The following is an 18632-nucleotide window of genomic DNA, read 5'->3' on the forward strand; positions in this document are numbered from 1 at the left end:
TGTAAGCAGAATCTTTAGAGGAGTTAGTTTGCAACCTCTAAACTCTCTGCAGAGCATGACTGACACCAGATTTTTCAGAGACTTTTAAGCCATGTCTACATTACAAGATAAGATCAAATTTATTAAGGTTGCTGTCTTACCACCCGATCTTGTAAAATTGAAGAGCCATGTCTCCATTGTGTGCAACAATTCAATATAGTCCGAAGTAGCACTTCCCCAGTATGGAGATTGCTTTTGACTTTGAGTGATGTGCTGTGGACACCATTGTGTGCTTAATGGTGGAATATTTCGAGAGCTTATGCACATCACTCCAGGAAGAGGACGAGGACAAGGAGGAATCTTGTCTTGGGGTGCCATGGGCACACTGTTCAGGCAAGCTCTTGAGTTGAACGAATTGGAAGTGAAGCATAGACTGGTGGAGCTGCATAGTGCTGCAGGTATGACACAGTCAGCAGTGCCTGTAAAACTTCTGAATGCACAGTGCCCCTTTTATGAAACTTTATGAATGGCTTTCCCCTGCCCTGAAACTCGCTCTGACAGTGTAGAAGCATGTAACAATTGCCCTGTGGACGCTTGCATCACCAGACAGCTACCAGTGAATTTGGAATCACTTTGGAGTGGGGAAATCTACAGTGGGGGCTGTTATGATCCAACTAGCCAAAACTATCAATATGATTCTGCTACCGAGGGATGCCACAGTGGAGTTTCCTAACTATAGGGGTGCAACAAATGGAACGTACATCCTGATTTTGGCACCTGACCATCTTGCCAAGGAGTACATAAACTGCAAAGGGTACTTGTCATTGGTGCTGCAGGTACTGGTGGATCACAAGGGCTTGTTTGACCAACATCAATGTGGGATGGTCAAGAAAGGTGCATGACGCACACATCTTTAGGAACTCAAGCCTCTTCAGAAAGCTTCAAGTTGGAACTCTTTTCCCAGACTGGAAAATTAGAATTGGCGAAGTGGAAATACCAGTAGTGATACGTGGCAATCCAGCGGTGGGGAAGTCTACCATTGGGTCAGCACTAGGCTGCTAGGAAAGAGACTGAAATCAAGGACCTCTGTGGTGGCATTCTCAGAAATGCTTCTAGTTCCACACACAGGGCCAGGTAGGCAGGCAGAACTTCAGAGTCTCAATGGGTATGTCTACACTACCACCCTAGTTCGAACTAGGGTGGTAATGTAGGCAACCGGAGTTGCAAATGAAGCCCGGGATTTGAATTTCCCGGGGTTCATTTGCATAAAGCCGGGCGCCGCCATTTTTAAATGTCCGCTTGTGCGGACTGCGTGCCGCGTGGCTACACGCATCCCAACACTGTGGCATTTAATTTCCGAAAGGGGAACTATGCAAAAATTAGAAGGTTAATTAAATAGAAATTAAAAGGTATAGTGACTAGAGTAAAATCCCGGCAAGCTGCTTGGACACTTTTCAAAGACACCATAATAGAGGCCCAACTTAAATGTATACCCCAAATTAAAAAACACAGTAAAAGAACTAAAAAAGAGCCACCGAGGCTTAACAACCGTGTAAAAGAAGCAGTGAGAGATAAAAAGGCATCTTTTAAAAAGTGGAAGTAAAATCCTAGTGAGGTAAATAGAAAGGAATATAAACACTGCCAGATTAAGTGTAAAAATGTAATAAGAAAAGCCAAAAAGGAATTTGACGAACAGCTAGCCAAAAATTCAAAAAGTAATAACAAAATGTTTTTAAGTACAACAGAAGCAGGAAGCCAGCTAAACAACCAGTGAGGCCTCTGGATGATCGAGATACAAAAGGAGCACTTAAAGATGATAAAGTCATTGCGGAGACACTACATGAATTCTTTGCTTCAGTCTTCACGGCTGAGGATGTTAGGGAAATTCCCAAACCTGACCCATCCTTTGTAGGTGACAAATCTGAGGACTTGTCACAGACTGAAGTGTCAGTAGAGAAGGTTTTGGAATTAATTGGTAAACTTAACAGTAACAAGTCACCGGGATCAGATGGCATCAGAAAGAACTCAAATGTGAAATTGCAGAACTATTAACTATGGTTTGTAATCTGTCTTTTAAATCAGCTTCTGTACCCAGTGACTGGAAGATAGCTAATGTAACACTAATATTTAAAAAGGGCTCTAGAGGCGATCTCAGCAATTACAGACCAGTAAGTCTAACGTCCGTACCGGGCAAATTAGTTGAAACATTAGTAAAGAATAAAATTGTCAGATACATAAAGAACATAATTTGTTGGGCAAAAGTCAACATAGTTTCTGTAAAGGGAAATCATGTCTTACTAATCTGTTAGATTCTTTGAAAGGGATAACAAACATGCGGACAAGGGGGATCCAGTGGACATAGTGTACTTAGATTTCCAGAAAGCCTTTGACAAGGTCCCTCACCAAAGGCTCTTACGTAAATTAAGTTGTCATGGGATAAGAGGGAAGATCTTTGCATGGATTGAGAACTGGTAAAAAGACAGGAAACAAAGGATAGGAATAAATGATAAATTTTCAGAAAGGAGAGGGGTAACTAGTAGTGTTCCCAAGGGTCAGTCCAATACTATTCAACTTACTTGTAAGTGATCTGGAGTAAGGTTACACAGTGGGGTGGCAAAGTTTGCAGATGATACTAAACTGCTCAAGATAGTGAAGACCAAAGTAGACTGTGAAGAACTTCAAAAAGATCTCACCAAACTAAGTAATTAGGCAACAAAATGGCAAATTAAATTTAATGTGGATAAATGTAAAGTAATGCATATTGGAAAAAATAACCCCAACTATACATCCAATATGGTAGGGGCTAATTTAGCTACAACTAATCAGGAAAGAGATCTTGGAGTCATCGTGGATAGTTCTCTGAAGACATCCATGCAGTGTGCAACGGCAGTCAAAAAAGCAAACAATGTTAGGAATAATTAAGAAAAGGATAGAGAATAAGACAGAGAATATATTATTGCCCTTATATAAATCCATGGTACGCCCACATCTTGAATACTAAGTACAGATGTGGTCTCCTCATCTGAAAAAAAGATACACTGGCATTAGAAAAGGTTCAGAGAAGGATAACTAAATTGATTAGGAGTTTGGAAGAGATTAAAGAGACTGGGACTTTTCAGCTTGGAAAAGAGGAGACTAAGGGGAGATATGATATAGGTCTATAAAAATCATGAGTGGTGTGGAGAAAGTGAATAAGGAAAAGTTATTACTTGTTCCCGTAATATAAGAACTAGGGGCCACCAAATGAAATTAATGGGCAGCAGGTTTAAAACAAATAAAAGGAAGTTCTTTACACAGCGCATAGTCAACCTGTGGAACTCCTTGCCTGAGAAGGTTGTGAAGGCTAGGACTATAAAAAGGTTTAAAAGAGAACTAGATAAATTCATGGAGGTCAAGTCCATTAATGGCTATTAGCCAGGATTTGTAAGGAATGGTGTCCCTAGCCTCTGTTTGTCAGAGGGTGGAGATGGATAGCAGGAGAGAGATGGCTTGATCGTTACCTGTTGGGATCACTCCCTCTGGGGCATCTGGTATTAGCCACTGTCAGCAGACAGGATACTGGGCTGGATGGACCTTTGGTCTGACCCAGTATGGCCTTTCTTACGTTCACTTACCCAAGTGTGCAGGGCAATAAATTGTATTTTGCTGTGTAGGATTTTGACTCTGGGAAATGTGAATGACATAATGGCTGTCTTTGCTGATACGGGCTTTCCAAACTATGGTAGGGCAATTGATGGCGCACACATTTCCATTGTAAGTCCACCGCACCTTGCTTCAGAGTATATCTAGTATAAGAGGTACTTCTCAATGGTGTTTCAGGTGCTTGTGCATCACCCAGGGCATTTCATAGATATAAATGTAGGTGGTTTGGAAATATGAATGATGCACACATCTTCAGGAACTGACATGTACAGAAAACTGTCATCTGGGACTTTATTTCCAGATCAGAAAAATACAGTGGGAAATGTGGAAATGCCCATAGTGATCCTAGGTGACTCAGCTTATCCCTTACAGCCCTCGCTTGTGAAGCCTTACATGGGACATGTGGATGTAAGTAAGGAGCAGTTGAACAACAAGCTAAGCCAATGCTGTATGCTTGTTGAATATGCTTTTGGCAGATCGAAAGTGAAATGGAAGTGTGTCTGTGGCAGGCTGGGGCTTCTCAAAGTGCTGGCAGTATGCTGTAGTTTTCATAATTTGTGTGAGTGTAAGGGTGAAAAGTTTGGCTGTGCATGGAACAATGAGACACAGCACCTAAACGTGCAATTTGAACAAACAAGCGCTTGTGCTGTCAGAGGAATCCATAGGGTGACCATCAATATTAAGGAGGCTCTGAGGAACCGCTTTGACAACGAGGAGTGCTGACATTTCTGTATGTACGTTCAAGTTGCTTTTCTGCCTCGTCCCACTGTTCATCCTGAGCAAGGCATTCCCATGAAACCCAGGGGATAGTTCAGACTTCCACAGGGACCAGAATGATTGGTGTGGGTCTTGTCTCACAAAATAAACTCATGGAAACCTGCATCAGATTTGTCATTAGTCATGTCTTTCAGTCAAGAGACGTTCGGTGGTAATGGTCTGTAACTAGGGGGAGAAATGCAGGGCATAGTGGGAGACAAGTACCAGCAGAGGGGGAACAATTTGAGTGGCAGCTGAGTTCCTAGAAGGAAACGGAGACTGGGAACCAGTATGAGGATGGCAAGAAACTGATCTTACAAGGAGCCAAAGTCCAAGAAGAAACTGAGACTTGGCAGGGAAAGAGTCAAGGAGCGAGACAAAGACTTAGAGATTTGGTGAGAAGCCCTCAGAGGGAAATGGAGACAGTGCATGTCCTTAACTGCATGTTCACATGCTCCTTTTTCTACCTTGCTTTGGGGATGAATCACAGTAGTATACTGAAAAAGACTGCTGTGTATAGAATCCCTGCCTTAGTTATTGCATAAGTTGGAACAGGGGTGGGCAATAATTTTTGACTGGGGGCCACTCCAACATTTTGGAAAGTGGTTGAAGGCCGCACTCTTCCATGATATTAGTGGAGGAGATGAGGGTGTGGGATGAATGTTGGGTGCAGAAGGGAGCATGGGGTAAAGGATTGGGGTGCAGGAGGGAGAATGGAGTCTGGGAGGGAGTTTGGGTAAAGGAGGTAGCTGTGACCTAGGGCAGTGGACTGGAGTGCAGGGGTTTGAGATGTGACCTAGGGCAGAAGGGGGATTGAGATCTTGAGCAGGAGATTGGGGTGCCAGATCTGGGAGGGAGTATGGGTGCAAGAGGGGGGACAGAGTTTGGGTATATTGAATGGGGGGGGGGGAGGCAGAGAGTTGAGGCAGGAAAGGACTGAGGTGCCAGAAGCAGGCTGTGTCCAAGAGACTTACTTGCCAGCTGCCTGACTAGCCTGCTTGCCTGCCTGCAGAACTTAAAATTTTTCCCAGCTAGCCTGCCTGCTTGTGTGGCCATGTGCTTCGTAAATAACTGAGCTGAAGAGCGGGGGGTGTGGTTCTTCTTGGCTGCCTCTTACTCCAACAAGCAGCTCCTATTGGCGGGTTTCTGCGAGAAACCAGCCAATGGGAATATTTTGGGGGCGGGGCGGCTCCTAAAACTTCCCCCCTCTCCTCCAGTTTTAAAACAGAAACGGAGCCCTGCAGCTGTGTTTCTGCACAGCGCGGGGCTGCGAGGCAAGCTGGGAAGCCTGCCTGGGGCTCCCTGCTGCCTCCACAGGCCGGATCAGGTGGCTTGGCAGTCTGGATCAGGCCCATGGGCTGTATTTTGCCCAGGCCTGAGTTGGAAGGTGTATAGTGAAGGAGTTAGAGAATTGTAGAAAAGAATTGTCAGTTGAACACCATCCTGGAGAACTTGATTCTGTTAGTGCCTCTGCCACATCTATCCTCTGTGGTTCTGGGCAAGTCACTTAAACCAAACTTTTCACAGGTGATGGCTAATTGTATGATATTTTAAGTGCCTAATGGTTAAATATTAGAACGGATACATAATTTTCAGTGTTGTTTTTCTGGGCAGAAAATGTAATTTAAGCACAAATGAAATTTTTCGCTGTAAAGAGATGATCATGGGCAGGATTTTTTGACGGTAACATTGAAAAAATATTTTACATTAGGTTAACCTATTAAAATATTTCAGTTCAACGATGTTGAAGCATTTTGTTTTAATTGAAAATGTCATAAAAATTGACATTTCCAGATAAATGTGTGGTGTGTGTGGGTGGGTTTTTTTGTTTTGGTTTTGGTTTTTTTTGTTTGTTTGTTTGTTTTTTGTGGGTAACTTACCATCTTGTGAAAAAAATTGGTATTTTGATTCTGTCCAGATTAAAGATGAAAATAGATGGTTGATTATTAACATTTCCTATGTATTTGAAATTCTATGTTTATCAGCTTATATAATGTTTCACCTTGCTGTACCAGGTGATAAAGATTACACCGTACCAATGTATTTGAACCAGAAAATTTTTGTAAATTTGAAATTTATTGGACACAACTAAACAGTTTGTGTTTTAAAACTTACATAGGTGCATCTAAAGAAGGAGCTGGAGCTGTCGATGAGGATGATTTTATTAAGGCGTTTACAGATGTTCCTTCTGTACAGGTAAGAAATTGCCGTTCACACTCAAATTTTATTTTCAGAAGAAATGTCTTACTTTTGTTTGCTTTTTGATTTGCAATACCGTGTGTCAACAAGTCTCTTATCGTTAATTTCTTCAAATTATTGCAAGTACTTGCACATACATCCTAAAAAAAAAAAAAAAGTTGGCTTCCATTCCATTTTTAGAATAGAATTAGAAATTAGCCACAAGATTTGTCCTGCACTGAACATTGGTGTATTGATCTGGTCCAGGGAATTAATATTGTTTCTAACATACACGAAGGACAGTTAGTTCTGACTGGACAGGTTGAACCTCTCTAATCTGGTATACTTTGGTCTGGAAACATCTGTGATGTGGCATGATTTTACATAGCCAGATTCCACTTATGGATGTGGCCAAGTTTCCTGGGATCCCATAAAGTTTGTTTACAGACACCAGTCTTGGCTCTTAGTGTTTTGTGCTGTTGTTTAACTTTAATTTGCCCCTATATTTTTACTTAAAGCCCAGTAAGCAATGGAAGTGTTGGTAATGCTGCTAGATGATATTCACCTCCAGTGAGTCTGCAAATTCTCTGTTTTGACACCAGTTAGGTCCAATGGTGCTGGACTAAAGAGGTTCAGCCTATATTTAAAAAACCCAAAATAGTGTGTGGTGTTTTTTTTTAAAACAGCTTTCTTGTGTAATTTGAATTATTGAGGGTTTGATTTTTAAAATAAGTTGACAAAAGGTTTGATTCACATTACTTTCCTTTCTGTTCTTCATGAATAATAGATTAATATTTACCAAGACATTAATTTAGGAATTGTTTAACACTCTCCTATGCTTTCTGTATTTGCATATGTCTTTTATTACTTAGTTTATATAAACATTTTGAATTGATCTGTGTGTCATGGTTCCTATCATATGAATAGCAGGTATTATCTTTTTTTAAAAACGTGAAAATGCTTTTTGTAAGTAGCTAATCATGGAAATAGTCACTTTCAAATAAGTGAAAATGTATAATAATTTAGTTCGCTTTTGCATCATAGTAGAGTTGATTCCATCATCATTGCATTGTTCCTTGTAAACATTTGCCAAATTGCTACTTATGTTTTCCATTGATGGTTATTTCCCATCCTCTATTGGAAACTTTGTTTTGGTTCAACTGCTTGTTACAAAACTGTTTGTTTCAACTATTAGTTACTAATTAACCTGGTTTTTTTTCTTTTCTTGTTCAAGCCCATTATTATTTTATTCATCTTTTCCCAGAAACCATTCAGAAGTGACCTTGTTCTCATTTAAGTGTTATTTTATCGGTCTAATGCTGATACATAGTGTGAATGAAAGGCAGACATGAATTTATGGAAAATTTAGGATTGTAACTTTATTAAATGCTAAACTGGACACATGGTTTAAAAACCAAGGCCAATATTTTCAGAGTTAGATACTTAAAATTATGGATCCGAGTCCAGGACACCTAGACAGATTTTCAACCATACTCATCTCTAACAGAACTTTTGAAAAGGGTTGCCTCCTTTGAGTGTTTGTTTATGTGCATTCCAGTCAGGTCTTTGTGCATGCATATGCACGGTAGCCAGAAGATTTTTCTCCTAGCAGCTAGTCCCTTGGAGTGGCACCTTCATGGCACCTGATATAGAACCCTGCCAACCCACTCCATCCGCAGTTCCTTCTTACTGCAGACCGTTAATTAGCTTTATTTGTTACCATTGTAAATAGGTACTAGTTGCAAGTCTAATAGCCGTGTCAGTCTGTATCTGCAAAACAACTAGGAGTCCTGTGGCAGCTTAAAAATGAACAGATTTATTTGTGGATATAAGCTTTTGTGGCATAAGCTTTTGTGGGTATAAAACCTACTTCACTGAATACTTTCAAGCACCATTGGTTGGCATGGCGCCAAGCAAGGACAAGGTGTCCTGGCACTGTGTGAGCACTTCTTGAGAGTCTAGGAAACATGCAGGCACTGGTCCCAACTCCAAGTACTGCAGAAAAAGAAAAAGCAGGACAAGGACTGATCTCCCACCTCAAGACACAAGGAATCTCGCTGTAGAAGGTCAAGTTGACTCCTGCTAGTATCTGGCAGTCAAGTCCACAACCCTCTGTGCCATTGCATCAGAGCAGAGTTACAGCTGCCATTGATGCCAGAGTCATTCTGTGCTGAGCAGAAGCTCTTGCATATATATCATGGCACTGTTCTTCCCTTCTCCCCTGCCCCATCTGAGACCCAAAAGCTCACCAACGTGGCTCACTACCTATCTGCTGTCCCAGGGTAAATTGACAGTGATGACACACTGACAAGTCTCAGTGCTGTGCCAGCTTTCTCCCAGCTTCTGCATTCACAAAGCCCCAGCCAGCATCCTTCTTTTCACAAGAGTATGGCTCCTCTGTGGTCCTTGGCAACTGAGGTCTCGGAGTTTGTGTCTGACTCCTATCAATCCAGCAGGAGATCGCCTTCAACTCCAAACTGCAGGTCTGATTGGCACCATGGCCTGTGCAGTGGCAACCAATGATGCAGTGGCCCTTTCAGACACCCCCCACCTCCCTGGAACTTCTACCAGAGCCAGGACCAGGGTCCTTGTTCCCACTCCAGGACAGTGTCTGTGGCTTCAGTGCCTTTCATCCCACCCCCCCCTTGTAACACTGAGCCTAGCACTGATATCACCACCAATGACAACTCCAGTACCATTGATGGGGTCTTCAGCACCAGTTATGGAAACTCCAGCGTTGTTGATCCTGCTACCGGTGCAGTTGATCATGGCACCAGAGATGCTTACAACGATGACTGTTACATCAACACTGAAGATACGGTTTTGAGTCAAGGAGAGACAACTCGATTCTATGCTCTGCAGGAGCTGACAAGTGACTTACCGTTGTGGGGTGATGTCTGTTCAAGAGTCCCACCCCCTGAGAGTTGTTGGGAGCATATGGCAGGGAGCAGTTGCCCCTCGTAGGAATTTAATTCTCATTGTCCCCTGATTAGGAAGTAGTGGTTACAGCTATGGCCTGTCCTGAAGGGCCACAAGGTTCTTCAACAGCTTCTATGGAGTGTTGCTTAGGAACTTGGCATCCGGGCTGAGGAAGTAATTGAGGACGTTGACCACCATATTTGATATCCTCATCCCTTCGGGTCTTTCTTGTGTTGCCTTTCCATTGATAAAGACCATCTCTAACAACACAAAGGCACACTGGAAAACCCTGCCCTACGTCCGCCCACCTACCCACTGCCAAGCAAAATGAAAGGTATTTCCTATCATCCTTTATAGTCACTCTCCCACTGACTTGCAGGTGGTCGATGCAGTGAACCAACAAGAGTGCCAGGGCTTTCAAGGCCCCTCCCATCAAAATAGGGAAGCAGAGTGCCTTGATCTTTACTGAGGTAAGGTTTACTCCTCCGGTGGCTTATAGTGCCGCATTTTGAGCCATCAAGCCATCATGCGTATGTACTCCTATAGTACATTGCCAGTGGTGAAATTCATGGGGCTGATAATGCAAGATTCTTTGGGCTGAATTTTCAGCTCTGGTGGAGAAGAGCAAGCTGATCTCCAGGGCATTTCTTCAAGCATTCCTGAATGCAGCTGATGTGGACACCCAGGTTGTGGCCATTCAGGTCATGGCCAAAGGTACTGCCATGAGAAGGGCTTGTGGCTTCTGGTCTTGGGCCTCCCATATGAGGTCCAACAAACAACTAAGGTCCTCCCATTTGAAGGACCATTGCTCTTTTCTGAGAAGACAGATAAGAGACTTCACAGTCTCAAGGACCTGAGAGCAACCCTAAAGTTCTTGGACATCCACACCTCTGTCACAGCAGAAATATGTCACTTCCTGCCCTCCCCTGTGCCCATACCAGCCACAAAACTGCCAGCGTAGGAGAAGTGACAGTAGGCACCCATATCAGTCTTCTGACCAGGTTTCAGGCCAACAGAAGCCTTCATCTGGCCATGAGCAGCCCTTTAGAAAGGGGTAATCAAGGATAATGCACCAGTCCTACAGCTAGATCCACCCCATCTTACCTTCTCATCCAGACTGCCCCTTTTCTGTTGGTCTTGGTCCCATATCACGTTGCACTGGTGGGTCCTCTGCATGGTAGAAAAGGGATACTCCATTATTCTGTGCCCTCTGTCCCTTTCACCCCCCCCCCCCCCATTCTCCATCCCTATTCAGGGAGTCTCCTCCTGAGGAACTTCTCATCTTCATGTGGAGGAGGTGCTTCAGGAGTACACGAGAGCTTTTTTTATTCATGGTGTTTGCTAATACCAAAAGCTGACTGTGGGATCAGGCCTATTTTGGACCCATGGAGCTAAACAAATTAATTAAGAAGATCCGGTTCTGCATGGTCTCCCTGGCCTCTATAATCCCCTCATTGGATCCAGTGGACTGGTATGCCATCCTCAGTTTGAAGGATGCTTATTTTCATATCGCCATTTATCTGCTTCACAGAAAGTATCTCAGGTTTATGCTAAATAATCCCCATTACCATTTTACAGTCCTGCCATTCAACCTGTCAACTGCACCAAAAGTTTCACCAAAAGTATGATGGTAATCACCGCCTTCCTGCGCAGGCATCACATTCAGATATTTCCATATCTTGACAACTGGCTGATCAGGAATTGGTCCAAATCCCAAGTCGACACTCATCTTGCATTTATCGAAGCCAGTGTGTCCCTGATCCAGAAACTAGAGTCTGTGGATGCGTTGCTGGACTCCAAACAGGCTATAGCATTCCTCCTGGAAATGAGGTTTTAGGCCCTGGCGAAGATTATTTATGGCCTCAGACAGTTCCCCTCTCCAATGGCAAGGAACTGCATGAAGTCTCTGAGGCACATGGCAGCCTGCACATTTGTGTTTCAGTACGCCAGACTTTGGTTCAGACCTCTCCAGTTTTGGCTAGTGTCAGTATACCTACCAGACAGGGCAGTGATCCTTCTTGCCCAATGCTCAATTCCATTCTGTGGTGGGTGCAGATTGGGGAGCCCGTTTAGGGAAGCTCAGGACTCAAGGACTCTGGGAGCACTCCGACTTTGTTCTTCACATCATTGTCAGGGAACTGAGGGCCATCCATCCGGCCTGTCATGCCTTTCAGTCCCACCTGGCAGGGCACTGTGTCTTGGTCATAACAGACAGTACAATGGCAATGTTCTATGTCAACAAATGGCGGGAGGGAGGCAAGAGGGGCATGTTATCTCCCTTGTGCCAGGAAGCCCTGATCCTGTGGGACTTCTGTGTAGAGAATTCCATATGCCTGCAGGCGTTGTAGCTTCTGGGGATACAGAACGAGCTAATCACAATAACATATTGATTACCTAAACGTTTCATTCACATTTCATTGTAGATTAATAAAAAAAAAATTAATAAATCACTTGTGTTGGTGATATATAAACTGAGACTGAAATTAAGATTGTTAAAATGCATTTATGTAAGTAACCATGTAACTGTTGAAAATTTCAGTGTTTACACATGCAGCAGTCGACTCTCCAGGATCTGCTGCATGTGGGGAACCAGCTTTTAAGCCTGCTAACCACACGTACCAGATAACTATGCTCATTGGATAACCATGCATGCGGTTACACTTTTCACATCCCTGACTGAAATTTTTCCTGAGATGAAAATGTTTATTAGAAAATCAGTGTTAAAATTTTGCATTTAGATGGCCATGAATAACAGTTGTGTATTTAAATTAAAAATTGTACTAAAATGGAAACTGCATTACAATCTGACTCTGGAATTTTGTCCTTAATATTTTCAAAATCACAGTTCTATGTTCTTAAACCTAAATCAGATTTTGTCCCTTTCCTCAGGTAAACTTGGAAATATTAAGTCTATATTTTATTTGGTTTTAAAATTTCAGATCTATTCGAGTCGAGAACTTGAAGAAACATTAAACAAAATCAGGGAAATTCTCTCGGATGACAAACATGACTGGGATCAGCGAACCATTGCGGTATGCTTCTTATCCAAACAGATTGTCCAAATGCTTTTCTAAAAAAGCTTTTACAAAATGGTAAAGTATTCACGATTGAGATTAATTCAAGATATTTTCAGGTTAGATATGCTTTTAAAGGAATTGTCTCAAGTTTTTAAGTGGTGATGGGGTATTATTACAGTATCCGTTTGAAAAAATAAGTAGACTATATATTGAAATATATTTCCAACAATGTTTTAAGTGGTAATTTTTCCAAACTACCTCTTCTGGGCCTTAGTTTGTGTATGTACAAAATTATGTGTGCACATGTACTTGCATACATGCTCTGCAGGTAGTGACATTTGCTTGTAGGCTTTACATATTTTAAAACGTCTGTCTCTGTGCAGTCAGAAGTATTATTAACTAAGTCTTAATTTTATTATAGCTCAAGAAGGTACGGTCCTTGCTTGTTGCTGGTGCTGCGCAGTATGACTGCTTTTTCCAGCATCTGCGGTTGTTGGATGGAGCTTTTAAATTATCAGCTAAGGATCTCAGATCCCAGGTGGTTAGAGAAGCATGCATTACTGTAGCGTAAGTACAAGTTCAATATATACATATATATTGCTTGGTTCTGTATGATGATGGCACTAGAGCTAAATGGCACTAGAGCTAAATAAGGTATATGACTAGCAACTTTAAGATGTCAAAAAATACACCTCAGTTGTGCAAATACCATTGTTGAGTTTCTGTGCATAGTACCTAGTTAGAAGTTGAAATCAGGATCTGAAGCTATAGAAAAATGCATATACTGTAAGGCAGTACTTTTAATTGTCACTGTGGGTATCTTCCAAGCTCTAGAAGATATGCTTTACCTTGACTAAGATATCAGCTTGAAAATAGTGTTTATATAAAAGAGCAGGGAAATATTTTAGTAAGTGAAATATTTTATACTTAGTAATTTACTTAAGCTGTTCTGAAAAGATACATGAATGTAATGCAAATTGAGCTTAGAAATAGTCGTTAAATTATTCTCAATAGAAAATTAAAATGAAAAGCTATGTGCTTTATATTTCGATAGTACTTTTGTCAAAATGATTTGTTTTGAACAGCACATGTAGTCTTGAGTGACCTTCAGTGTCTTATCACTTTGATTGAGAGAAAGTTTATATTGTCTATCTGTAGGTCCTAAGTGCAATGGTATCATAGAAAAGAAAATCTCTTACAGAAAAACAAATGAGTCATTTCAGTCCTTTGATAACCAGAGTGAATGTGTTTACACATTACAGTAATCACCGTTTACTTATGAACTTGGATCCCAATCCTCAAAACTTACTCTTGGGTGCTTGTTACAATGATTTCAGTGTGACTACTCATAGTAACAAGCACTGTGCCAAGTAACTTTTTCAAGAGCAGGCCCTTAATATTTTATATCAGATTCAAAATAGAAGTGAAATAAGTGGTCAAAATATTTAACTAGAAGATTTACCTAAAGTTTCTTTGGTCCTCAACACAATTAAACTTTGTTTTTTGAAGAAAAAAAAATGAAAGTGTACGTGCTTCATTTGAATCTTTGCTTTGAGGGGGGGGGAGAAGGTCGGGGATCTGAAGATGAGGGGTTCAGTATGCAAGCTGCCCAAGGGAGAGGAGACTATCCCAGCCCTTTCTCACTGCAGCATCTTGGGGCCAGGTGAAAAACACATCTCTATGGCACAGCTAAGGGAAGGGTGACTGTCTCCTAGCTGGGACAGCTTCAGGTTCGTCTGCTCTCTGCGCTTCCAGCCAGTGTGAAGAAAGCAGCAAACTGTGCACTTTCCCCTCACTCCCTGACAGAGGAACAGCCAGCAATGTTCCTGTATGAATCGGGGGAGAGGAGCATCAGCCCATCCACCTTCCATAAAGGGTGCCTAGGGTGTGGAAGACTTGGGGTTGGGGCAGTCCCAGAGTGGGTGGGCACTCGCCCAGCTAGCCCCTTTCTCCTGCGTGGTGATTGTCTCTTCTCATAAAACCATCCAGAAAAGCAATCCTATTTTGGGCACATCCCATTTTCCTGGCATGATCAAACCGTTTCCTTGCTTTAAGTTATGATAAGAGGAAGCTGTATACTGAATTTGGTGGTCCTAACTCTTACTGTTTAGGAGGAGTTCTTGAACAGGCAGAGAGACAAGATCTCAAATATATAATAGATGTTCACGGTGTACTCAAAGCTGCACGAATAGAAAGAAATCATTTTTTTTCTATGGTATTGGGCACTTTCTCTGAACAAATTAAGAAAAAAAATTGTATTTTACAACAGAGTAGACAGGCACTCTTCCTTTTCAGTGCTTTCAATAACATTATTTAATCCTTTGGTACTCAGTATGTGACTTGCTACTGATTACAAGTGCATTTTGCATTTGCAGTGGCAAAACCCTTTACTCTGAGCGATTGAAGAATTAAATTATGAGTATGGAAATCATAATCTACTCTGAATATATGGCCACAGCTCTTGAATAAGTGAGATGGGGAAGGACTGCAGAATTCCTGCATGTGTAACTGACAAATTTTATCATTTTGCCTATGCTTGGATAAGTTATGTAAACCTCAAAATCACTTAACATCATTAAAATAAATATTGTGTAAAATTATTTTTAAGTTTCAATTTTAATATATTGCATTTACAATGAATGCTTGGTGTCCTTGAGGACAGCCACATGGATGTTGTGTTTTCCAAGTTTATACTGTCATAGTGTGTGAGAAACAAAAATAACTCTGTTGGACTTAAGTAACAGAACACATATTACCTTGAGCTTTTTAAAATGCTGTATTTTTTATGTAATCTTCATTGTGAAGAAGCCTAAGTCAGAGAAAAAATTACTTATTAATGTTTAAAATTTCAGGTTGTCTGCAAGGTAAATAGTGTGATATTCATTAATTCTGTGCATCGTTTCTCAGTAGGAAGTTAAAGACTTGAAGATATAAATTAAATTCTACTGTAACCATTGTTTGGAAAGATCAATCTCCAAAATGTGTGATTAACTTTGTTTCTTATTTTGAGACTATAAAATCATGTTTATTAACTAAACTTATTTCATTTCCTGAACAGTCATCTTTCAACTGTTTTGGGAAACAAGTTTGACCATGGGGCTGAAGCCATTGTGCCTACTCTTTTTAATCTGGTCCCTAACAGCGCCAAAGTTATGGCAACTTCTGGATGTGCAGCAATCAGATTTGTCATTCGTGTAGGTATCCATCTAATGATGTTTTTATGGATTTGTTTGATAAAAAGTAATTTGGCTCATCTAGTCACTCCTGTTAAACTGGCAACACAGTTTTACTGTATATAATCCATGTTTACCCAGTCATTGTTTTAAAGACTATCACCGCTATCATGGCAAAGGGTGAGGATGGAGGTATTGGGAAGGTTAAGTACATTTTCATTACTGTTGCAAGGCTCTGAGCTATTTGTTAAGCATATACCAAGAAATAACATTACCTTGGGGGAATGACCAAGTAAATTTAACTGTGAACTTGATAGTAATCAAAACACCCATTTAATTGAAATTGGCCTGCCGGCAGTTTATATGTAAAGCTCACACCCTCTTTAGACTTTACGAGTAGTGCTTGTATTTTACACTGACCTTATCCTCAACTACAGCTGCAGCTGACATTTTTGTAAATGGTTAGAAATCCAGACAGTTTTACTAGTTACAGCAGCATCTACATCTAGTACTCTTCTTAACCATGGTTTTTAAGCTAGTATTTTGGAAAATCCTGGACAGCAGTCTCAATTGTTTGTGCTAAGGGTTTCATGGGTGTTTTTCTTCCAGAGCACTCTGAAATGTCTAACTGCACAGTGAAGAGAAGAGTAGTTTTTCCAGTTACAGTGGCATGAGTGTGAGCGCTTGTACACACAAAGTAACTATTTCTATTTATTCATAGACACCAAACTATATATCAGGCTAGTTAGGTGTTAACTAGGAGGGAAGGATAGTTCAGTGGTTTGAGCGTTGGCCTGTGACACTCAGGGTTGTGAGTTCAATCCTTGTGGAGGCCATTTGGGGCAAAAATTTGTCAGGGATGGTACTTGGTCCTGCTGTGAAGGCAGCAGATTGGACTCAATGACCTTTCAAGGTCCCTTCTAGTTCTAGGAGATAGGCAATCTCCATATTAAAAAAAAAAAAGGGGGGGGAGTTAAGATACAAAAACTGAATATAGCCAATCATTTGTTTATTGCAATTTAATGTGGAAATAAGGCCCAAGACAGAGCTTAAACTTACATTCAACGAAAGAACAACAGATGATAGCATACTAGATGGTAAATTTGGCAGTCAAATAATTCCTAACCTTGTGTGCCGCCAAGCTCTATCGAATAGATTGCTTTTGAAATGTGCCTTGAAGGTCAGCAAATTTGGGCTTTCTTATACCAAGCACTGGAAATGAGCCAAAAGATGTTCACAGAAAGCACCCTACTTGTGTCTCTGATCACGAAGAGTTAAGCACTTTGATTGCTACTATTTGTGGTAGTAGGGCACTGGTGCAGGGAAGAAGTGATATGTTCGACTAGATCCCAGGTCTTTACGACTTTATAGGCCAAAAGCTAATGCTTTAAACTCCTTTTAGAGACCAGTAGTTGCTAGTGTGACCCTGGGGTTCTAGTTGGTGGCTTGTGTGAGAGATCTCACTTATTCTGCAGCAGCTTCAGTCTCTGAATGGGCTTAAGATTTTGTTCCACTTCCAGTTTTGTTTGCTCTTTCATTGTGTTTCCTATTCCCTGCCTTATCAATGCTTACTGTGTAGTTTGTTTCCCTTTAAAAACTAGTAGAGGCAGGTCATGACAAGAGTGAGACATCATTTCCACCATCAGAGAGGTGGGATTTACCTCATGATTCCAGTGTTTAAACTATTGAAGTGGGATTCTGTTAAAAAGAAATTTCAGTGTACAACATTAAAGGTGTCCTCTTTTCTTCGGGATTGCACTAATTTAAAGCAAGCCTTAGGCCAATATTCTAGTGTTCAGAAATATTTAATTAGCTAAATAACTGCATTTTTCTAATTTGCTGTGATGCTTTTTTTTCCTGAAAACTCTGTGTCATGATGGAAAAAAGCTCTACAGACCTAATATTGTAAAATAAGGCTGTTCCCTCTGTTTAAAATGTGGTCCTTTTCCAGTAGGCTCTCTCTACCTATGCCTTACATGTTGATCAAATGCCCTTAATAATTTGGGGTATGTCTACACTGCCACCCTAGTTCGAACTAGGGTGGCTAATGTAGGCATTCGAAGTTGCAAATGAAGCCCGGGATTTAAATATCCCGGGCTTCATTTGCATCTTCCCGGGCGCCGCCATTTTTAAATCCCCCTTAGTGTGGACTCCGTGCCCGCGGCTACACGCGGCACGGAGTAGGTAGTTCGAATTAGGCTCTCTAATTCGAACTACCAGTACACCTGTGGAACTACCGGTACACGTGGAACGAGGTGTACCGGTAGTTCGAATTAGAGAGTCTAATTCGAACTACCTACTCCATGCCGCGTGTTGCTGTGGGCACGGAGTCCGCACTAAGGGGGATTTAAAAATGGCGGCGCCCGGGAAGATGCAAATGAAGCCCGGGATATTTAAATCCCGGGCTTCATTTGCAACTTCAAATGCCTACATTAGCCACCCTAGTTCGAACTAGGGTGGCAGTGTAGACATACCCTTGATGAAAACAGTACAAAGTACAAATTAAATTAAATTTTAAAAGTCAATGTTGAGTGAAAAATACAACAAATCAGTTGCTGTTTTGGAATTTTCAATGTTAATTTATGTTTAACATTGAGTGTAGGCAATAACTGCTGTTAGGAGAGCATGGGTGGTTGATGAAGGTATGGCTGGATGAGGCGAGCCCCCAGCTCCACCCCTTCGGCTGAGGCCATGCCCCTTTCCCACCCAACCCCACAGAGAGGTGGGGTAGCATGCCATATGCACGCTCCCCCCTTCCAACCACAGGGAGGGGAGTGGGCAGGTGGGCATAAGCTCATCCCAGCCTCACCAGCCCTAGAGGAGGGCCCGCCACGTAGCCTGGCGCAACCTCTCCAGCCTCAGAGAACAGCGCACCACCCGGCCTTGCCCAGCCTCTCCAGTACCAGGAGGGCAGGTGTTGGGGGCAGCCACACTCCATCCCCAGAACCCTTACAGTAGGTGTTCTGGG

At 41.8% G+C, this 18632-nt stretch overlaps 1 protein-coding gene across 31 annotated transcripts in view; it reads left to right on the forward strand.

The window, feature by feature from the left end:
• Positions 1–18632, forward strand: part of CLASP2 (cytoplasmic linker associated protein 2) — a 261567-nt gene that overhangs the window by 112350 nt on the left and 130585 nt on the right. For all 31 annotated transcript variants that reach the window (XM_075921810.2, XM_075921815.2, XM_089776567.1 and 28 more), the window contains 4 exons: positions 6497–6573; positions 12414–12506; positions 12913–13058; positions 15550–15685. In XM_075921810.2, the coding sequence (XP_075777925.1) occupies positions 6497–6573; positions 12414–12506; positions 12913–13058; positions 15550–15685 (452 nt within the window). The remainder of the gene's footprint in view (positions 1–6496; positions 6574–12413; positions 12507–12912; positions 13059–15549; positions 15686–18632) is intronic.

This window comes from Pelodiscus sinensis, chromosome 2 (assembly GCF_052426305.1).
Source record: "Pelodiscus sinensis isolate ZL-2025 chromosome 2, ASM5242630v1, whole genome shotgun sequence".
NCBI lineage: Eukaryota > Metazoa > Chordata > Testudines > Trionychidae > Pelodiscus > Pelodiscus sinensis.